The 24289-nt window shown below is 39.1% G+C and overlaps 1 protein-coding gene across 4 annotated transcripts in view; it reads left to right on the top strand.

Moving 5' to 3' along the window:
- The first annotated feature begins 17164 nt into the window (after positions 1-17164).
- Positions 17165-24289, top strand: part of GALNTL6 (polypeptide N-acetylgalactosaminyltransferase like 6) — a 1158938-nt gene continuing 1151813 nt past the window's right edge. For 3 of the 4 annotated variants that reach the window (XM_082468905.1, XM_082468902.1, XM_082468904.1), the window contains exon 1: positions 17165-18003. In XM_082468905.1, coding sequence (XP_082325031.1) covers positions 17815-18003 — 189 coding nt within the window. In that variant the 5' untranslated portion in view covers positions 17165-17814. Of the gene's footprint in view, positions 18004-18601; positions 19708-24289 lie in introns of those variants that run through there. The other variant, XM_082468903.1, reaches the window with a different exon arrangement.

The raw sequence follows: 24289 nt of genomic DNA, 5'->3' as shown, positions 1-24289 counted from the left end.
AAAGTCACTGAACCTATATCTTCCATTTCCTTCTTCTGGTTTGTTCTCTAATTTACAACCAAAACTCCCCTATAAATTGAGCAAACTCTTGCTAATGGAAAAATCAGGGAATGAGAAGTTTTTAAAAAATATTTTAATGTTCTTGTTAAAGTATCCAATATAATAGGGAGAAATGATTCCCAGGATGTAAAAACTCAAGGCAAGATGATTTCTTCTTTTTTCCCTGATTTTGAACAAAGTACTATGCAAAGGCTTGATTTAAAAACAAACCATCGAGTCGTTCTCAATTATCTTTTTCTATGTTGATGTAAAATTCCCCGAGTGTTGCCAAAAAAAAAAAAAAAAAAAAAAGGGCTGTTCAACCAGCCAGACTCAGTTTCTCTGTTCCTGAAAAGAGAGTTGATTGGCCTTCCTGAAGTGTTTTGAGACATAATTAGTTTATACTTGAAAAGCACTTTCAATGTGAAAGGTCCCATTCAAGTGTCAAGTATTATTAATCAGTGAATGCCAGATTCAGCAGTTTTCTTTTACTTTATAAACTCTTAGTTACTCTTTAAACAAAATGCTAAATTACATGGCCTTATTTTCTTTCTTTAGAAATCTCTTTTGTACACGTTTTCCAACCTGCTTTTAAAATATGTGTGACATACCATTCTTTTCTCTTTTTTTGCAAAGAATACCACCTAAAAGTTCTTGAAAATATTTCCCTAAGTATGTTTTTCTCTTATTTACACCACTTCCCAGGCTGAGTTCTTTGCAGTATAAACTGATGGCATCAATAATATAGCCAAACGGTGAATCAAATTGTGACCCTTTGAATTGTTACTCTATTACTAATAGATTTGCAGGAGGAATACATTATTTGTAAACATATTTTATGATATAATAACTATTGTAATTCAGTGTAAAGTGTCAAGATTTATACAGACGCCTCTTTCAATTCAAGGGAAAATGTGAAGATCATGCTTTTGGCTCCACCATGGAGCTGAGATAAGTAACTGCAGGCTTTAGAATTGATGTCTCAAATAGTATGAATCCAATCAGAAAGAATGGCTGAATTTATAATTCTTCTCTCCCCACTATATATGGAGTGAACTCTTTATAACAATATAAAAATCACATCAATATAAGCATGTGCCTCTTCAAAAGGTGTACTATTGGGAAGTTAACTAGTCTTTAGATTTTTATTTCAAAAGCAAACATATGAGAAGAGATTATTATTTTTTGTATACGTTCTAGTATACAGTATATAGTATAGTATATAGTTAAATAAGCTATAGTATAGTATAGTATAGTAGTTACATAAGCTATAGTATAGTATAGTATATAGTTACATAAGCTATAGTATAGTATAGTATAGTATATAGTTAAATAAGCTATAGTATAGTATAGTATATAGTTAAATAAGCTATAGTATAGTATAGTATATAGTTAAATAAGCTATAGTATAGTATAGTATAGTATAGTATAGTATAGTATAGTATATAGTTAAATAAGCTAGCTATCTGACTAGCTATCTGACTGGTGTTTGAGTTCTGGTTCTTGTCCTTACTAGCTCTGACACTTTTAGCAAGATATGTGACACCTGCCTCAGCCATAAACGGGGTTTTGTGTAAAGTTAAATAAGTGGATGTATGTAAAATCTAAGTATAGTGGCTGGCCCAGTGACGTGCAGAGGTCAAGTGAATGCAAATTGGTGTTTGATGCTATTCTTTCTATGATTTGTATTTTTCTGCATCTATCAGTATGTGACTCATAAAAGACACTCAGTAAATATTGTTGAATTTAAGTGAGAGAACCAAGGAGAGTTAATTATTCATCAGAGCAAGCAATGATCACCAACACGATCATCGTCATTATCACCTTCAAACATTCAGCATGGACAAAATATGTTAGCTAAATAAATAACAACATGCATTGTTTAAATCCATAGTACTTGCAATCAATATGCGTGTTGTTTCCATATAGCTCCAGTCAATACGTAATTCAGCCCTGTCAATTTGCGTACTAGCAATGTGTTATGTGGCAAGGGCAGAATTGTAAATATTTTTATAAGTACAGTTACAACAAAACCTGCATCTTAATGTTTCGTGGGCTCTGCCAATTTCAAAAATATATGTTGGTCTATTATGCTGAGCAACTTCAGAAATAGCATGTAAGATAGAGGGTTTTGACAGTATTGATAACTCAGTTACTAATACACATGATGGTGAGGCAGGTGTTTCTAAGATTAATGAATTAATTCATATTTTGTAAATCTGAAATAATTCATGTTTAAAAAAAGAAACATAAAAATTCCATATCTTATTTCCAAATAACCACTTCCAGACTGTCCTTTCAGTTCTGAAGCAGCACAAAATTCTGATGTGGTGATCAGAAAACATGGTGCCAGTGATTTTTACCACTTAGCATATTCAGTTCAACTGAGATCAACTAATTCTATTGCATTTGAGCTCAACATGTATCTCCATGAATTGTTCCTGGAACTATAAAAATACGGATAAATAATATTTAGGTTTTTTCCCCCTTTTTCTTCATATACACCTAATAGCTTATGTAGCATGTGCTGGACAAATGAGAGCTGAAGTGTACTAATGGTTGAATAAAAAAACTGACAAATAATTCTGTTTTGCAAAATTATTAGTGAGAGTATTGATTTAATGTTACTGAGAGACATGAAGAAATGTTTTACTTTTTAATTTAAGAATGCGTGTATTTATTTAGCCAGAGAAAAGGGCGCTATCTACAGACTGACTTGCCTGATTACTTTGCCCTCTTTTTAATGTGTGCTTTATGAAACCCTGGTACTAGCACTGCATCTGTCCTTCTGACAACTGCTTGTCCCATCATGCCAGACTCTAAAAATAAAATGCAAAGAGCTTCTTACCCAGACAGTAGGAATTTACTTTTCCCATTATAAGTAGTGCTTTTAGTACAGGATTGATTTTTTTAAATTAATTAATTAATTAATTTATCTTTGGCAGCATTGGGTATTCGTTGCTGCACGCGGGCTTTCTCTAGTTGCGGCGAGCGGGGGCTACTCTTGGTTGCGGTGCGCGGGCTCCAGGTGTGCAGGCTTCAGTAGTTGTGGCTCGCGGGCTCTAGAGCGCAGGCTCAGTAGTTGTGGCGCATGGGCTTAGTTGCTCCGCGGCATGTGGGATCTTCCCGGACCAGGGCTCGAACCCGTGTCCCCTGCACTGGCAGGCGGATTCTTAACCACTGCGCCACCCGGGAAGTCCAGGAATGGTTTTTGTTTGTTGGATCCCTTATCCCTAAAGATGAAACGGAGTGAGCTGCGGTGTGGGACTGTTATACCGTGGGTGCAAAGCTGAGGATCAGCTGAAAGGATAAGGCAAGGACGTGTTTCACTCAACACCTCTCCCTCCATACATCCAGTTGTTACCAAATCTCAACCTCTCCTTTACAGTCTGTTCTTCCTCCGACCCCTCTTTCCCATTCCCCGTGCTGACATCTTACCCTAGGGAATCCTTATATTAGAACTGAATTATTCAATAGCCTCTGGATTGGTATCCTTATTTTCAGTTTTCAGAAGGCAAGCTGTGCTCCATATGCTGACAAAGAAATTCTCCAAAATACACCATCGTGTGTCTCAATGCCTTCTTAGATGCTTTTAGGTGGCTCACTATGGCCTACTTGCAGGATGGCAAATAGGTTCCATATAAACGGCCAACTTCAGTCTGCAGTCAGGCTTACCTGGAGCGCTGTGTGGAAGTCAATTGTTTCCAGAATGACCTGGCAAGAGTGCAGTGATTGATTAGTGATGTCTGCCCCAGGGGTAGCAATGGGGACCTGCAGCCTGTCCGCCGTGGATCTTAGACCAGTCCCAACAGAGGAGAACCTATCCTCTCAATATTCTCAAATAGTACACGAACATGTGTGGATGTGTCTACTCAGAGAAAATAGTTTATGATTTGAAAGAATGATATGCATGACTCAGGCAAATGGACAAAAACACTATTTTCTCAGCTGTGTCAATTACTAGATTTGTGTGTGACTTCCTGCATTATTTAGTATAAGCTTAACATTCCTGTGACTGAGTTTCCTATCATCAAAATGAGGACAACAGGGTTGTCAAAAAACTGTGTAGGTGTGTGTAAATCATTTAGAGAAACGGCTGACACATAGCAAGCTCTTTAAAAATGTATGCTACTACTGTCGCCATTGTCTATCTTTACAACACCTTCAGAGGTCTTGGCTCTCCACCACTTGGAGAAGAAAATCAAGAAAAATGTGCTTCACACAATATTTCCCACCACCATGTAGATAAGAGCAGGTGTTTACATACACTGATATGCATATATGTGTGTACATAAATATATAAAGTAAATGATATATGTGTATAAATGTATTATAAATGTGTATATGTGTATACAGATCCATAGCGAGAAATTGCTCTTCACCAGCGAAAACAATTGTCAATTATTCTACTTCCTGCCAGTTACTAATTAACTGAAAACAATTAAGTAATTAAAAATAAAGCATCAATATTTGTTTGTGGGAGAAGGAAGGAATAGCTTGTCTAATGGAAGAGTGATTACAATATTATTTCTAGGTAACACATCAGGCACCATCCCACCTCAAGGCATTTGCTTTTGCTGTGCCCTTTGCTTGAGGTGCTCTTCCCTACGTATGTTCCTGTTGACCTTTCCTCCTTCCAGGCTGCCTAGTTACCTTCTTCTCAGTGAGGCCCTGCCTGCCGCTCAGCTTCTGAACACACTGCCCCGGCCTTCCCTTCCCCGTTCTCTCCTGTTTTTGGTCCTCTACTGTACTAGTCACCTTCTATTATACCATGTAGTTTACTATATATTGTGTTTTTTTTATTGAAGTATATGGTTCACATACAGTAATACGATATAAGTTACAGGTATACACTATAGTGATTCACAATTTTTAAACTAGTTTGTTGTATTTTTTAGATTTCACATATAAATTATATCATACAGTATTTGTCTTTCTCTGACTTATTTCACTTAGCATAGTGCCCTCCAAGTCCATCCATGTTGCTGAAAATGGCAAAATTTCATTTTTTATGGCTGAGTAGCGTTCCATTGTATATGGGTGTACATATACACACACACGCCATGGATACATCTTCTTTATCCATTCATCTGTTGATGGACACAGGTTGCTTCCATGTCCTGGCAATTGTAAATAATGCTGCTATGAACCTAGGGGTGCATGTATTGTTTCAAATTAGTGTTTGTATCAAAATTGTTTCAAATTGTTTTGGATATATACCCAGGAATGGACGGGTCATATGGTAGTTCTATTTTCAGTTTTTGGAGAAGCCTCCATACTGTTTTCCACAGTGGCTGCACCAATTTACATTCCCACCAACAGTGCACAAGGGCTCCCTTTTCTCCGCATCCTCGCCAACATTTATTTGTGTTCTTTTTGATGATAGCCATTCTGACAGGTGTGACGTGGCATCTCATTGTGGTTTTGATTTGCATTTCCCTCATGATTAGTGATGTGGGGCATCTTTTCATGTGCCTGTTGGCCATCTGCATTTCCTCTTTGGAAAAATGTCTATTCACTTTTTCTGCCCACTTTTTAAAATTTATTTTTCATTGAAGTATAGTTGAATTACAATGTTGTGTTAATTTCTGCTGTACAGCACAGGGACTCAGTTATACATATATATACATTCTTTTTCATATTATTTTCCATTGTGGTTTATCACAGGATATTGAATATAGTTCCCTGTGCTCTACAGTAGGACCTTGTTGTTTATCCATCCTATATATAATAGTTTGCATCTGCTAGTCCTAAACTCCCACTCCTTCCCTCTCCCTCTCCCACCCTCCTCCCCCATGGCAACCACCAGTCTGTTCTCTATGTCCCTGATTTTGTTTCTGTTTCATAGATAGGTTCATTTGAGTCATATTGTAGATTCCACATATAAGTCATGTCATATGGTATTTGTCTTTGTCTTTCTGACTTACTTCACTTATTATGATAATCTCTAGTTACATCCATTTTTTTTTAATCTGGTTGTTTTATTTATTTTCTCTCCCCACACTAGAATGTAAAATCCATGACAACGGAGAATATTCTTTTGTTTACTACTGTATGAACCTTGACTTACACAGTAAAAGACTGGCTTACACATAGTAGAAGCTGAAGAATTATATGAAAAATGAATGAAAGAATGATTCTTTTAGTTGAAATAGATAGACATCTTTAGTCATTCAAAAAAAGGGATCACTTATGACTATCCTACCTTATCTATAGGGCTCTTGATAGACTTGAGAAATGGAGGAGGATTTTATAAATAGGACTTTTCCTTTATGCAGGGTATTTTGAAATGAATGTACAGCTATTTTAGGAAAACTGAAGATGAACTGAAAATGCTGTCAATTAATAATAATTATAACAATAAATTATTGCTATACACAAGTACATCTTTTTGTATTTAGTGAATGTTTGGCATTTTTTTGAGGAAATAGTAAAATCTAAATTCTATCCCAGAAATTCACACGAGGGCTCCTGAAACTCACTCTGAGGCAGTGAGGAAGGAAGTTGAGGCAGACACAGCCTCTATACTGCACCTGGTATGAGGGCCACAAGGGGAAAAGGTAAAACACTCTTGTCCCTTTCACATCAATAAAAAGCCCTTTTCTCCAGACATCTTTGGATGCATGATTATTATTCATGGAAACCGTCAGTTTCCTTAAGTCCACCCTGTAACATGATAGATGAGTGGCAGACAGTGGGCCATTATCTTGACAAGGTAGATCTTAGCAAGTAAAAGTCAAGTTAAATGGAAATCTGAAGTCAGGAAGTCAGAATATTATTATTTTCTGTTTGATGTTACTTCCACCTATTGTGAATCTGAATTCACACTTTTATTTTGACCATTAAGACTGTCCTTTCCTGGCTCACCTTTTGCCAGATTATCCAAATGAATATTGGGGAAAAGGCCAATCATTTAACTGCTGATTTAATGGTAATATATGAGGTTTTAATACTATAGACTTAACATTAAGGGGATTTTATTTCAATGTTTTGACATTAAAAGCCGTCATTACAGCTGTTGAATATATTGTTTTTGTTCCTCCCCAAGTAATCCTTTCTATAATGTATGTTACCAATATTAATTAAACAGGGACCATAAAAAGTCCTTAACTCATTTTTAGAAAATGTCTTCAAAGTGGTTTTATAATACTACTTAATATATATGCTTGTAATCTGAAGAAAATACCTCAGCTGCTGTAGAATAGAACGGAAGAATGCAGAATAAATGATGGTACGCATCGTGAGTTATCATGGTTAGAAGCAGATTTGGACACTGCATCTTGCACACGGGAGGTTTAATAGGAAATCTGATAGGAAACTGCATTAATAAGGGGTAAGGGAAGGAGGCTGGGCAGAGAATGAAGTTGAAATCTGATGAAGCTGAAGCAGTGATTTCAACTGATTCTGAAATCAGAGAGCAGCTCTGAAGTGTGACTGTTCTTCCGAGCTGTCCCATGGAGGAAGGGGAGCCGAGCCTTTGTACTCTTTCAACGCTAGTTTGAAGGCTGCCCCCCAGGGCAGTGGTGGTGTGGATGGGGGTGTGTAACCTTACACACGACGGCCTCCTTCAGCCAAGGGCGCTGCCTAGAGAGGGAATTAGCTAAGAAGCGAGTTTCAGTCCAAGGCTGGATGTGGGAGGCCTCCCGTGGAATCCACTGCTGCCCACCTACTGCTCCCCCAGAGAGTTCACCCACCTGCAAACACCGTGCCCACATGTAGGCTGGTCCATCCTCCAGGAGAAGCTTAGAAGAGGAAGGTTAGTGGGACGAACCAAGCCCCACTGTGCTTCTGGCCTAGAGGCCATAACTTAGCCCTTGATGCCACCTCCTTAACTACCTGTTCTGGACTCCCCTCACCCTTGGTTAGCACCTCTGCTGGACCCTGTGAGGGGTCTGAGGCCTGGTCAAGGCGCCCTTCTTAGTCTATGACTGGTGCACTTTTCCATTCATTGTCATGACTGGACAGAGGAGCATGAAGAAGAGCTCCTGTGAGTCATCAGGGTGTCCAATGCGTTTTTCCTGCTTCTGATGATCAGAGGCAATTCTCTGAAGGCTAGTTACTCCTTTCCTTGGCTGCTGGTTTCTTACCCCAAGAAGTACAAAGTGACTGGATAGCAGCGACAGCTTCGGGTGTCAGTAGATGTTCACGTATGCTCAGGTGGGAACTTCTCCTTCTGAGAACCAGGACTTCTAGACCTGCAAAGACTAGAGGTGCAGGAATAAAGAATCACACATTTCTCAGTGGATCACTCCTAGTTTCACCTTGTTTTCCAGATGCATGCGCTCTAATTATTTTAATAATCTGTACAGAACCCGCTGTGTATCATCTCCAAGGTGGTGCCCCTCAAATTTGCCTCTGAGAGGTTGTTCCATTGCTCTCCTAGGTTAGTTGCTTCTAGATGGTGCAGTAGGTAACAGGCTAGGTGGGCCACGTGGTCATGCACTCATTGCCACTCTCCTTCTGTTCAAGGTGGATCTCTAGCACCAGCGGGGTGCTATGTGGGATAATGTGTCGACAGACTAAATGCTTAGTGTGGCTGCTCTGTAAACCCTTGGATAGACGTGCTGGTTGAGCTGTGAAAGGCAAGAAAGGCAAACTCACATTTGGATTGATTCCAGTCAAAATGAACTGCGCTCCTTTCAGGGTGGAGGGATTCCAATGTAATAAACTTACTCCTCAGTCCTTGCTGCTGGTAGGTTGGACATTTGGCAGTGACAGGAGCTAGTTCAACATGAGCGAAAGGAAGTTCAGGCAGTTAAGCTCATGCATAGACTCCATGCCTGCACCATAGCTACTCCGTTAATCATTATGCCAAGGCTGGGATCACCAAACTTGGTGACTGACATCAACGGGTCAGGTCTTTTGATCTACTTGTATGGTAGCTGTGCCATAGTGGGTGCTTTCCGACGGGCATCGATGTGCTATACAAATATATTCACATTTTCTTCCACTCATTGGTCCATCCAGATGTCTCCCATCTAGAGCTGTCTGTCCCAATGCATCCACCTGATTAAAGATCACATATTATGATCTTTAATATGAGGACACATTTATCTACTCTACAAAAATTATTTTGATATATTTATAAAAACAAGCTAATTAATTTACTCTCAGTCAAAATTAAAAGATACTGAAAATGTTATCAAATACGTTATGTAGACTCTATGGATGATCTTTACTAAACAGAACATCATCAAATATGGAAAATGCTGTCATGTGGAAAAGGAATTGGACGGACACTGGGTGGGCACTAGGCATAGAACCAGGACCAATGTCCAGGGAGACAGATTTTATTTCAATACAGGGAACAATTTTGCAGCTGAGTTGTATGGGACGGGGTTGGTATAGGGGAGGTAAGTCATCCTGATATTGTAAGTCTTTTAGCAAAACTCTGACAAGCTCTTTGAGTACATAGTTGTTGTGCAAGCTGCAGGATCCTATTTTGGGTAAGAGATATTTGAGGATACTTCCAACACTGAGATTATAGAAATCTAATCATTCTCCACAGGCAACGATAATATTCAGATACACGTTCATTTATATGTTCATTCGTTCAAAAACTATGTATTGAGCATTTACAGCGTGTTAGGGATGACATTTTCTTGGCTTTGTTTCCTTGGATGATCAGGATAGAAAAGTAGTCACTATTTTGGAAATACATCCTATTTTCAGGTACCAAAGAGAATTTGGACCTGCAGTGTTAAAATTGTACAGATGTTTGCATTCAAGCATACATACAAATGTAATGTTTTTAAATAAATATTTCCATTTCTTTACATGAGATAAAAGGGTGGATATTTGATAACAAAATAAATTTGTTTAAAGTTTAGGTATTAGAGAAAACTGATGAATGAAAAATGTTCTTATTTTAACTTGATGAGTTCTGCTCATGTCAAGGTATAAAGGGGGCATGTCTCGGTGTACAGAGAGTACAGTTTTTAGCATTTACTTGCAGCCTCACCCTTAGCAGTTTTATGACATAATGCTGGTATTTTGGTATTCTTCATGGAATTGCAACAGACAAATCCAGTTTTGAATTCTTGCAAGCAATTCCCAATGAAGCCCTTGACAAAAAACCAGTAGTTCTTAAAACCTCCATTATCAAAAAGTCTGTCTATCTATCTATCTATCTATCTATCTATCTATCTATCTATCTATCTATCTGTTTGATTGACAGATGTAAACATTTATGATCCCTGTTTAATACAATGTCCAAGTTTCTTTCCTGAAACTACTTTTGAAGTTTTCACTAAGGAATGGGAAACATTAATTTGAAAGCTTACCTCATAATATTGTATAAAGGAAATATTATTTAGAAAAAGAATATAGCCTAGATTTTTAATTTAATCAGAATTGTCTATTTTACAAAAGGTTAAAAATCAATTAATTTCAGTAAAATACTCATGCTTTTGTTTTAATATAGTGAGCTCAGATGTTAGAACCAGAGACACTTATTGAGTTCCTAGATCTGTCACATATTAGCTGAGTGACTTTTTGTAATTTCCCTTACCTTTCTGAGCTTTGGTTACCTTATCTTTAAAATGAGAATAATTCTTACTAAAAGTGTCGATAAAACAAAGGTTTTGTTAGGATTAAATTAGAAAATAAATGCAAAATATGCTGTACAGTGTGCCTGACACATAAAGAGCAGTTAACAAACAGGATTATTGATAGTATAATACAGCATTATTACTAAAACTTTAATCATTAACTGCTTAGTAATGCTCTAAAAGAGTTCTTTGTTTTGATCATAATACTGTGAAGTTTAGCCTGAATCAAATATCACCAACAGATTTGATTTGGGAGAATTCCTCTTCTCTATCTTGGGAAGCAGACTGTTGAATTAAATGCAATTCTTTCTGTGGTTTACTAAGAAAATAGAAACATCATGATAAGAGATTAACTAATGAATGAGATTCCCATTCTGTGTATGCTTATGTTGATTCTATTTTGCCTATGTAAATGAAACTTTATATTAGGAAAATTCTTAACATTTCAGAAAACATTTTCATCTGTTTTGATCATCACAATAACCCTTGAAATACTATAAATTTCTGATTCCACAGTTTTGTAAGATGACACTCAGGATACTTAGAAGTCTTTCCTGGTTATTCAGATGGTGAATAATGCAAGTGGGGTTTGAATACAGATTGCTTTGTCTTCTTCGTTCTTTTCGCTACCGCCAAAATATCTCTTAGACCTTCTCTAAAGGGGATCTCAAAGATATATTAACTAGAGGTGAAATCACAGATCTCAACTGGTGTGGTTACAAATAATTTAGGGTACCAGAATTGTTGATGTAATTCATAAACTTATCAGACGTAATTAACATGAGCTCTCCTTTACTTTGATTTTTTTTTGATACATGATAGATATAATCAGACCTGAGATGTTCAGACAGAATCATATAATAAATAGGGAAAAATGAAGAGTGGCTACTGAATAGAATTAGACAGTGATATGCAGTGGTGATTTTATAAAAGATATAAAGGAGTTAAAGATACGTTGCATGTGGATTTGCATTGTCCCTGGTTACTGTCTCTTTCTCTCTCTGATCAGTCCTCACCAATACTTCAGTATATCTGTTCATTTGCAATAATAGCTCTCTCTTTTATAAGAAACAGGGTTATTATATGGTTGTGAGTGTGTGTGTGTGTGTGTGTGTATCCAGTTAAATTAGATCCTCAAAGACTTATAGAGGATAAGGGGGTAGAAATGCACGAGACCTGAAATCTTGCAAGACTTAGATTTGTTGGGATGTTATAAAGATGGCCCAGCACAAGTTTTGGGAAGAGTAAGTTCTCAATAAAATGTGTTGAGTAGAGTAATGAGTGGCTACTATCAACCCTCAAGGTGGTCAGACAGGTTCAGAGGCAAGGATGGCTGACCCACTGACTTTTTTTAATGTTCCCATTTAAAGTTTGAGAGGCTTATATGCAGTGACTTTAAGATCCATTGTGTCTTACAAAAAGGAAGAAAATAATTTAAATTCTCGTAAACTAGTGGTGTTTGGAATCTTTTCATTTTTCTTTTGATAATTACTTTAAGATAAATATACTTGCAGAGCACAAAATTAAATACCTTCCTTCCTCTGATCATTAAATGATTAATGTAATTACATTAATTAAAGCTTTATTATCAGACGTTCTGCAGACTCATCTTTTCTTGTGTCTAAACTGCTGCTTTGGGCAGCACTTGATTCTGCTACCTTTGCTATCTCCTAGTGGGATCAGGAAGTTTGACAACTGCTAAATCCAGTGATGGTTTTTGCAACTTCATCTTTTTTGGCTCACCAGTTTCATTTGATGGAGAGGACCACTGCCTCCTCTTTGAAACAGTTTCTTCATTTGGCTTTCTTGGTTTCTCCCAAACCAAACTGAACACCATCTCTCAAGGTCTTTTGCTGGTTTCTCTTAATCTCCTCAAGCTTTTATTGTTGGAACACCTTTGTTCTCTTATCTACCTGCACTCACTCTCTTGATAATCTCATAACATTGTATGGCCTTAAATACTCTCAGGACTTCTAGATTTATGTCTACAACTTAGATTCCACACCCCTCTGCCCCAGTCAAGTTCCAAGTCTTATATCCAAACATTTGTTCACCATTTCCGCCATTATCCATGTCAGTTCATTAAGTCCAACCAAACACCTGGTCTTCTCCCTAGAGCCTGTTTCTCTCAGGGTCTTCCTATCTCAGTAAAAGATAGACTCAGTTCTGCAAAAGCTTAGACCAATAACTTGGAGTTTCTTGGGCTCTCTTTTCCCCCCACACTCCATGTTACTTCCAATACCTATTCAGCGCAGTTTTATAGTGAGAATATTCCAAGTCTAAGTACTTTTCATCATCTCTGCTGCTCTTGTCCTGATACCAGGCACCCCCATTGGATTACAGCAACTAGTCTCTTCCTTCCTATCTACTGTATCATCTATTTCAGCAGCTAGGATGGTCTTGTTAAAAAGTGAGTCAGGTCATGTTAATCTCTACTCTAGTCCCTTCCATGACTTCCCACCTCAGACTAAAAGCCAACATTCTACTATAGATTTAATTCTCTACACTAGATCATAATATCCGCTCTGGCCCCCAATTCACTCCTCAAGCTCCATCCCCAAGCTCCATCCCCTCCCTTACTGCAGGCTGTTCCAGGTGCACTGCCTTCCTTGCTGTTTTCAAACATCCCAGACAAACTCCCACCAATGGGCTTGCTGTCCCCCTACCTGGAATTCCATCTCCTGTGATACCCAAAGTTCACATCCTTGCTTCCTTCAATATTTGTCCAAATGTTACTCACTCAGCAGGGACTTTCCCATATGCTTTATTTGACATTGTATCTCACCCCACCTCCTGGCATTCCCAACTCCTCTCCCCTGCCTTACTTTTCTCCATGTCTTAATTTTTAATCATCAGCCTCTACACTTGACTTGCTTCTGCTGTCGATTGTCTGAAGGCAGAGATGTTTGTCATTTCAAGTATTCAGTATATATCTGTTAATTGATATTAGTATACCTCGAAAGGTAATAATGTTTAAAAATATTAAATTCATTTATTTCATATCCACAAATTTTGTGTCAGAAAAAATTAACTTATATTCAATATATAATATGTGTATGACCTTCTTTATTTTCTCTTTCTCAGAAAAGAAAAAAAAAATGGAACATGGCAAATATCATTCAATGGCTCCTTAAGCATGTTTCACTGGCTTCACTTACATTAATTGTATCTTTTTAAAATTTTCATTGATGATATTTTGTCTTGAGCTATTATGAGAAATCTTTCCTTCAAATTTAATATTAACTTTATTACCACTTGACTTCATCATTCCAAACATAATTTAGACTTTTCACTGAAATAAATATTGTTCATTTATTCAGCACAAATATTTTAAAGACATAATATGGGTTAAATACTCTTTTTAAAAAGGTGCAAGGCACAAATATTGTGTACGAGAAGATAAAGGTCAAATCTAAGGTAGAAATCTGATATGTGACCTATATAAAATTATAATCACACAAACTAAAAATATAATTACATTTATATAACATGTAAAGTATAAAGGAATAGTTGATTATGTAATTTTACCTTCCGCACAACCTTCGTTTTTACAGTCCCCCAAAAAACATGAACAAAGCAGCTTCAAGGTTATAAAACTAGACGATCATTCCTTCCAAACTCAGTGTTTTTGTTTAGCTCCTTTAATCTTCCACAGAAGTAAAAGTAGAATAAACAAGAGAGAGAGAGAGAGAGCAAGAGAGAAAGGAAGGAAGGAAGGAAGGAAGAAAGAAAGGGAAAGAAAGAAATAACATTTTTTTGGTCAGAAAAACAAGGTAAATATTGTATACTGGTTAAGATCTTGGAATCTGGAGCAAAATACCTGGGTTTATAGCCCTGCCCTCCCACTTACTAGCACTTACTGAGCAAGATCCTTACCATCCTTTTGCCTTAGTTTTCTAAGCTATTAAGCAGAGACAGTAATAGAACCTACAGAATAGAATAATTAATAAGATTAAATGACAGTGCTTCAGAAATGCTGGTATAAATGTCTGCATTATAGTAAATGCTAAATAAATATTTGGTAATTAAATGTGTAGGGAAAGAAAATATATTTGAGTAAAGGTATATTCTGTCGGCAGAGGAAAAAGTATATTTAGAGGTAAATTTGATGACTAAGACTTTAAATACTGTAAAGAACTTGTGTAGTTTGAAAATATTTAGGCCAAGAAGAAATAACCTCCTTTTTCTTTTTCTTTTAGCATTTGTCACTTTTTAATTTATACCACACTTAATTGCAAACACTTTATAACTCCTTTGTGGTGCTGAAAACTCTGTGAGAATGTTCACCTCTATATCCTCTGTCCAACTGCACTTGAATATATATAGAAATTGACTAGGGTTTTTTGGTGAAGAATTTCAGCGATGATAGAGACTGGGAAATATCACATTTTAATATTTATCTTAACCCTTATTTCTCTTTATTGTGTAGTGGCAAATGCTAAAATTCCAGAAAAATAAATTGAAGAAGATTCCTGTACTATGTGTCTTAATATAATCACACAAAATGAATAGTATAATTTAAATTTACTTTTATTATAATTACTATTAAGATAGTCACTTTCCAATTTTCACTGGATGATCTTTTTTTTTTCCCCCCAAAACTGAGGTAACTTAGCCAAAGGTAGACTAATAACAAAGTATCCTAATTGTTTATTCAGAGGGAAAAATTTCAATATTTTTATATTTCAGATATCATTATTGGATCAAATAACAGAATATTTCTCAATTTCTAGACACATTACCTTTATGCTCTAGAGTCTGTGCCTTCTGATAAAAGCTTGGAAAAACTCAGATCTAAATAAACTCAAACCATATTAAGATCCTAGGTAAAACTAGGTATTAATTGTTTCACTGATAAATTTCAATATAACCTCTTAAAAAATGTAGATAATGTACTATCGTAGGACCTTAAAATCATTTATTTTTAATCTTCTCTTACAACGTTATTATAACATGTTGTTATATTTATTAACAAATACTTATTTGTGAATCTATAGTGTTCAGGTAAAAACACAAACAGAGATTGTTGATGACCTTTCTTTGGTTTATGAAACAACAGACATTCACCAGGCTTATCATTTTCTGATGTAAAGCATTAAACTAATAAATGTGAAAAAAATTGTTAATATGGCAAAATCATGAGCAAATGTTTTTCTTTCAAGTTCACTTACTACTGACCGCCCCAAATGATCTTCAGCTGACAGTCAGTGTCAAGTGCCGGGCACATGGGGGCACCATCTCGGCCCAATGTTTTGACCTCATCAGCCCCCAGCCCCAGGCCACATCTCATAAAGCAGAACCACCTAGCTGAGCCTATTCAAATGCATGGAATCTTGAGAGGTAGTCAAATATTTCTTTTAAGTCACCAAATTTTAGAGCAGGGCTTAACTAAAGCAATAGCCTCCTGCCTTTTTCAAGGTAGGGCTTAAACCTGGCTCAAGTGAAAGTTAATGCAAACAGCTGAGCTTAGGCACTTCATTACAGTTGCCTTCATGTTACATTTTCAACTAGACTGTAAGTTATTCAAGGTCCCGGTTATTGCTTTATTATTTTTTTCTCCATGTGTCCCCGTAGGTTTTAACACAGTGCTAGGCACATGGTACTCTGATAACCTGAGGTTGCCAGTTGAGTCATAACAGAATGGAGGAGCAAACGGGGTAAAAAGGGGGTCTCTGGATATAAGACAAATTTTAAAGATAGAAGGATTTTGATTAAATCAATATTGATAACCAATTTTAAAAGAATATGTCTGTGTTTTATATATACATATTTATATTTATATTGGTAATCTGGATTAGCTGAACAAAGGAATTAGTGGTCACTTAGAGGGTTTTTTTTTGTTTGTGAAACCTAAAATATCAATTTTAGTTAGAAGCCTTGTCATCTGTTAGAAATTTACATGCGGAATTGTGAAAGAGGTAATAACTAACTAAACAAATAAAATGGGGGGGTGGGGGAATGATTGTCTAGAGCTACACTGTAAAAGTAGGGGTGAACATAATAATTTTCTGCTTCCAGTCTCTGCCATGTGTTCTGCCTGTACTTCATGTGGGAAGTAACAGTTACACCCATTCACTGTAACTAACCATGTTCTGGGAGTGGGTACTGTTTGCAGGACTGTTCACTAGTGTAATAATAATGAAGCACAATTCAAGTCAGAATCCTGGATTTAGCAACCAGAATGATATGTCTGTTTGTTTGTGATCAGGACTTGTTTTTTTGTTTGTATGCTTGTTCTGTTTTGGTATAAAGAAACTGATATTATTTAAAATGTGAGGGATTTTGATCTTCTAAGTCCAAGGGCATTTTTGAGTTCTTTTACTTTTTAACTGTTAATAACTCTATCTACAAGACAGAAAATATCCAGTATACTTAAATAGTCCTCCAAAGTCTTTTCCTTCAGGACCCATCATCCCAGCAAACCTCTCCCTGCTATGTTGCTTCCCAGAATTCATAGTTCCATGCTTCAGAATTGCACTTGCTAAAAGAGAAAAAAGGAGGTTAGAAAATGCAGGGTATAAAAGGGAGTGTGTGTGTGTGTGTGTGTGTGTGTGTGTGTGTGTGTGTGTGTGGTGGTGGTGGTGGTGAAGAATTAAATCCCTTGCTCTCCAGATTCCAAAGTGGCACTTGTGTAAAATGAAAATGTAACTGGTCTTTAAGTAAATGACATATTCAGACATATTTATTAAATGTGTTTATATACTCTTTTGAAATGCAAGTAATTCACGGAAACAAATTTGCAGCACAAAGCTTTATTCATGCAGTCAGTCAATAAGTACTGTTCAGATACACTTTAAAATTATAATGTGAGGAGCTGAAAGCATAACTTTACACTCACAAACATCTACGTCTTTATCAAGTGAGACAGGAGAGAGAAGTGGGAGGGAGAGGGAGGGGAGGAGATGCAAGAAAGGAGAGAGGGATGGAGAGGAGACGCAGGAAAGGAGAGAGGGAGAAAATACCGTTCTCGACCCACCTTCTCATCCCCCCCAAGCATGTGGGCATCACATCTAGTTGTAACAAAGAGATGAGCGTGGCGTTTCCTTTCGGTTCCGCACAGGCTGACAGAGCGCGCGCTGCGTGCGTGTCTGTCGTCTCCTCCAGGTCCCCCTTCCTCCCGGGGTAGGAGCCCGGGAGTCCCCCTGCTCCGTGCCAGGCCCGCAGGTCCCTTGGAGACGCGGCCACAGGTTCGTGCGTGTGCGGTCCGGGGCGGTGGTCCATCCCGATGCTGGGGAGAGGGAGGAGGCCCTCCTGCCCGAGACGGAGCTCGACCCCGACTCGGCCCGCGGACGGTGGCAGGGGTGTGCGAGGTCAGAGGGACAGGCAGCCCCGCGGCGACCAGCAGCGCGGCGTGCGGTGGCGCGGGCGGAGTGGCACCGCCGAGCTCCCCCGGCCCGGGCGCGTGCAGACCCAGGTAAGCCGCCCGGGCTCCACGGTGTCGCTCCGTAAGCCGCTGCCCGAGAGAGCCCGAGCCCCCGCCCGGCCTCGCGTCGCGGTCGCAGTCCTCCTCCTGGTCCAACGCGCACCTGGCCGGGCGGCCGGGGAGACCTCGGGCGGGACCTCCGGGCTCGGTTCGCCTCCGGGCCCGCCGGCACCCCAGAGAAGCCGGCGGAAACGCCGCAAGCAGCCGGCACCCTGTCCCCCTGCGTCTCGGGCCTGGCGCCTTCGGGGTGAGGCGAGCGGGGACGCCGGCCTCCCCGCGGGTCCGAGGTCGCGCGAACGGCCCCGGCGGAGACAGGAGGTCGCGTAGGCGAGAGGCTGGAGTCCCGGTCCCGCGGCGGCGTCGCCGTCCTCCGCTGCCCGGCGTCACGACGGGCTTATATAGGAGCTGGCAGCGGGGGAGCGCCCTCCCCACCCGGCCCGGGCTCCCGCACGTGGCCGGCACAGCCTCGTCCCCGCGCAGGCAGGCGACCAGGCTACGGCGGCGGGAGCAGCGCGCGCCCCTGGCTCCTCGCCCTCGGCGCGCGCGCCCCGCGAGCCCGCTCAGCTCGGGCGCCACCCTCCCTGCCCGGCGCGGGGAGCGTGCGAGCATCGCCCTCCAGGTGCGGCGATGCTCCTCGGGGCACGTTCCGGCGCCGGGAGAGGATGGTAACGGGAGCGCCGGGGCGTGAGAGCGTCGCCGAGGAGAGGGAGCGATTGATGGGCAGGGCGCGCACTTGGCGGAGGACAGCAGCCCGGGCGCCGGGCGAGCACAGACGGCGCGGCGCCGCCGCCTCCCGGCCGGACTCCACGGACCTCCGGAGCCTCCTGCCCCCGGGCCCCCGGGGCGCCGAGCCGCTGCCCGGGGACGAGGGTGGTCGGCACCGTGCGTGACCGGCCGGGAGTTCGTGGACCTCGCTCCAAACAGCACTTCTGCCCCGGACCCCATTTCCCCGCCCGGACCCCCAGGAGCCCGCCAGCGCGCTGGCCGCGGAGGGACTTGAACTTGAGTTCAGGTGGGTTATCCCAGGGGGAGCGCAGGAGGAGACGTCCAGGGAAGACGGAAAAGGTGATGTTCAGTGTCCACAGCGGACCCTTTTCTTCCTGCCACTTGCTGGGGCTGAGCCGCTTCCCACGCAGATCTCCTGCTCACCCGCCCCTCCCCAGCCCAGCCCTCCAAACTCCCGTTTTCTTCAGTATCCGGCATGCTATTGACCTTTTCGTAACTTATGATTAGTCTCTGAAACGATCATATTTACTCCGTTGCTCTTTTAATGGGAGGTCGATAGGCTGAATGATTTCCCCTGTCAAGTCATTTACTTCTGAGCCAATAGATGATGCCTTCGTCATAGTTTTCTGGGGGAAAGTAACTCTGCGTTGCTTCTGCAGACGCCCAACTCCCTCTGAATCGTGCACCTTGGTGCTGAGCACAGAGCAAAAGTTTTTAGCTTCTCCTCAGTTTCTGGTGCTTCTCAGGGGAGAGGAAAGGACTTTGGCTTTAAACACAAGAGGCGGTCAGGGAACCATCTCCTTTAACTTTTCTTCTCTGTGATCATTTGCGATGAAGAGGAAACAGAAGAGATTTCTGCAGATGACTTTGTTATTCATGGTGGCTGTAATTTTCCTGCCCAATATCGGTCTCTGGTCTCTCTACAAGGATAAGCACCTGGTGAAATCGACGGAACCCGGAGAGCAGCAGGTAAGTGCCGCGCTTACCTGGGAAAGATCCCAGGAGGCTGGTGAGGTTGCAGCCGCGGCCACAGCTAGCAGGTGTGCTGCAGCCTTGGGTTCGCTCCCAGGTCTTTGCAGAGCTGATGTTACAGGACTCTAGGCACTTTGGGGTTTAAGCAAGTAGCCGTCTTAAGGTCGCGATCAGTGACGTGGGAGAAATGCCAAATAAACTAGAAAAGAAAGATGAGAGGCCAAGAGGAAGACAGAACCTCTCACCGTTGATCTTTAGGTTGATTTTTGGTTTGAGGTGCATGAAAGGTAACTACCTGTGCTTATTTGTGGGATGTGGGAGAGGGCTTGGTACAAGTTCAGTCTAAGGGAATTGTGTTTGCTTCTCACGGAGTTTGCGTGTCTATATTAAAGTGAATTAATTGGGCCAGTTAAATCGTGAAACTTGTGAAGGGGTTCTCAAAAACCAAGTTACAGTTTTCTATATTTTTGGTTGTAATTTTTGCTTAGCAACAGCTTTTTGCCCTGTGGAAACGTAAAGTCTCTTTCTCCTCCGCTGTTGCTAAGGTGCGGTGGGGAGGTCTTCAGGCAGTTACTAAGGAGGTCGTTCAGTTTCGCAGTCTGGCGGTAAGTTTGTTGCTAAACGCTTACCTTCATGTCCAAAACACCATGTAGTGGACACACACACACACACACACACACACACTACTTAATATGCAGTCCTTTAGTGCGTGCATCGCTCATCATATCTTAACATGGATCAAAATAACTATCATTCTTAACGATAAAGCAAAATATCCTTCACAAAATGTTGATGAGATTCAATATTGTTGAATTCTTTATTTACTAATAAACTAGCTTCTGCGATTAAACTTTTAACAACAGAGTGAAGCCTTCCGCATGATATGGATGTAGCACTTCTTCAGCTGGTCCTGTGCATCACCTCGGAATATTAATGTTCTTAATTTCAAGGGTCATTACCCACGTACACTATGTACCTTCTGCACACAGAAGGCGTTTAGGTAGCCCGGTTGTGGACAACAGGAATATTTATTTATGGCAATTAAATATTCGTTCTTATACTTAATAAAGTGGAATTTCTTTTTGCACAGTGAGTGGTTAGTTGTAAAATACATGGAAATAGTCTGCTTTTTCATTATGACAAGTAGTCCTTACCAGCCTCTAAACTTTAAAGATAACTAGTTGCTTATGGGCTTTGGTGGATTGGAATTCTGAGGGAAAGCACTGACATGCTTTCATTTCGTTGTTGACTTCTGTCATCCTTTCTAATAGGGGTATAACTTTGATTTGAAGTATATTCTGTCATTCCAATAAAAAAAAGAAGGTGGATACTTTGGATGTGAAACTTTTTTTCCCTATATGGATCATTTATTTCTCCAACCCTTAAGAGAAAGTGAGATTTTGTTAACATTAGTAGTTAATTATCAAAATTGCTATTATTAAGATTTCCATTCCAATATTGATAAAATGACAAAAACAAAATGATTTTTCCTTGAATTTTGCTAATTCAATTAACAGTTGCCATCTGAATTATTTGCTGGGATAGCTAACATAAAACACTAATTAATCTTATTAATGAGATATTTACAACTTCCCTACCAGCTCTATTGATTTTGACCCTTAGTGAGAAATCTGTTTGTTCAATGGCATAAAAAAAATAAAGTATGGCAAACCAACTCTCTGGCTTGTTATTATAATCTCTAAAACAGTTTTCTTGTTTCTGGTTCTTTTGTGGTGCAAATGATATTTAATATCAGGTGAAAAATTAGTGGGTGTGAAAGGAATGGAGCAGCAAGAGAAGGGGCTGTTTCTCAAAGTTTCATACCTTGTAGAGTAAATGACTGAGATTGACGGGGATCTTGTGGCATTCCAGTTTGAGAGTCCTAGGCAGCAGTTTTAAAACCAAGAATAAACAAAAGGCAGTATGTGCCGTAATATGAATGTTAGTTGCATACTTCAGTATTTTTTAGCCTAAATAATGATTTTAAAACTAATACTTTCTTACAGATACAAAATAAAGTTGAAAAGGTAGAAATCACTTACTGAAAGATAGAATTCATTGTAAAACAGGAAAAGATAAGATTTCATTGGTTTTATTCTATTATTAAATCTAATTGGAAAGAAAATTAGGATATGTTGACATCATTATACAGGTATTGGATAGTAAGAGTTAAGTCATATATATATATCTGCATATATATGTGGGTGTGTGGGTGTGTGTGTGTGTGTATATATATATATATATATATATGCACTTGACCAAGTAAAAAGTGACTTGCAATGAGGAATTAAGCATGCTTAATATTGTGATGTAGTATTTTGCTAATGTATCTACATTTCAAAGTTAGTAAGTCAGCTAAATACCTAAGTTTTCAATTGAAGCATATAACTTGACTATTGGGTAATGTGTTATTTAAATTTAGTACTTTCTTTTAAAAAGACATTTTCATGGTTAATTGCTAACTGTCCTTCAAAAACCATCTTTTACTATATATTATCACCAAGTTGTAAAATGCTATGGGAAGGGATAACGTGCTTATCGTTGGCAGTGGTCAGCCCTGAAGGAGTCAAAACCAGTCACGTGCCGGAAGAAGAGTCTGGTTTTGCAGCCATTCTGTGGGACAGGGCAGTCCTGGTTCGAAGTGTGGTCCCAGGAGTGGGAAACCTTCACTGTTTTAAACAGTTCAATGTACAGTGGCTTGCAGGAAAATACTTCATGGAAATTCAACATCGTGGAATGGCTAATACGTTAAAAATCCTCTTCACTTGTATCTTATCAGAGCACATCACTAATAGTTTGTGTGTCTACTACTCAGTATAAACGGTTTTAGTATATTCTGAGATAAATTAAAGGGAGGTAAAAGAGAAAACATGGATAGACACTGTGTGTATTAATTGTCATGATGTTTAGTATTTCAGACATATTTTCTCAGGTCTTCTGTACTATTACAAGTTAATCATTTGTATTTATAGTACTTTCCCACTAAAAGTAATATGTGTAATAATTCCCATGATATTAAAGTATTTTCCCCATCTATGATGCAGGAAAAATATGAAATAAAAACCCCTAAATTGTTCACCTAAAAGGCGTGTTTTTTCCCCCCTCACACAACCAATGAGGAGCAAAAAAATAGTTATAATAATGGAATAATTAAGAGGCTAATTTTATGGTTTGGACTCTGCACAATTGGAATCAAGTTGCAGAAATAAATATTAAGCTCTTAAGAATTTTAATATTTCTATGAAAAATTTATAAAAATTATGATTTTATAAAATATTTTAGAGTTCCTGTTTAGATGTTATTAAATTATCAATCATAATTGTCATGTTATTTTCAGTTGAGTTATATTTGTTGCTTTTTTGTTGTTATTGGGATGATTTAGGTATCTCCTTTATGTGTTTTAGAAATATATACATGTATTAAAAATAATCTATTGATAATGAATTTGACACTTAGCTGAAATGATTACTGTATAGTTATTGTATAGTAATTCCTAATTTCATTCTTTCGGATTTTGAATTGCTGTTCTTCTCTGTTTTCAGCTGCAATTGAATTGAAGTTACATATTTAGATCTTAATTAAGCTGTGCCTTAGGATGATAGTTAGAGCAAAGCAATATTTTAGAGCAAAACTACTGCATCCAGCATTATTATACTCTCTTTGTAATCATTTATGCAAGTACAGGTAAATAAAAAGGACCCCAAAACACAATCTTTTCTTAAATACATTAAAGAGATTATTTTTTTTAAAGCAGCTGTAAAGTAGTTTAGCAACTAAGTTGAGATGCAACTCAATTCTCAATACGAGTGCAAGAATAATTCAAGAATATTCAGAATATGAAGAGGGTTTTGCAATTTTTAAAATAAAAACAAGGATCGAAATCCCAGAACTTTAAATCACATGTTTTCAGAATTGTTCAGAATGATTTTAGAAGCTTATGTTTGGCTTGGATTTTTTACCGCATGAAATAAACCAAAAAACAACACTTGACACTCAAGTCACTTTTAAATTGTAGAACCTTCTTATTTCGTTGTACTTCAGAATTTCTATTTATAAAACAGGGCTAATCAAGCTTGCATGGTAAGTCCTGAGATCACATCTTGGCTGTGGGAAATATTGTGATGTAATATTTTGGTTTTAATCAGATCCACAAGTAAACTGTACTTGACAGATGTGGGGCTTAACCTCCATTATTTAAAACAAAACAAAACAAAACTTTCCTGAGACTTCTCAGCATCTTTGTCCAACTTTTCCAACATTAATCAACACCACACTTGTGAGAGGGGGGATTCATCTTTTTGGCAAGAACTGTTTTCTGTGCATTTTAAACTTATCTCGTGATGTGAAGATGTCAGATATTTGGAGCCGAGTGTATGCAAACCTTGTCATGCTTTTCTTTGTCACCCTGATCATAAAGCTGCAAGAGTGTCTGTGTTTCTTTTCCAGCAAACATCTTAGATATTGAGAGAGCTAAAAACAAGAAGAAAAAAAAAGTAAGGTTTTCACTCCTCCTGCACTTAGGGTGGTGGTACATTGTCAGCACACTAGGTGTGAAGTGATGCGTTGGTTTGAGCCATAC

This window comes from Balaenoptera physalus (genome assembly GCF_965194825.1).
Source record: "Balaenoptera physalus genome assembly, chromosome: 7".
Classification (NCBI taxonomy): Eukaryota; Metazoa; Chordata; class Mammalia; order Artiodactyla; family Balaenopteridae; genus Balaenoptera; species Balaenoptera physalus.
Note: the sequence above shows the minus strand (reverse complement) of the source record. Positions and strands in the feature narration are given on the sequence as shown.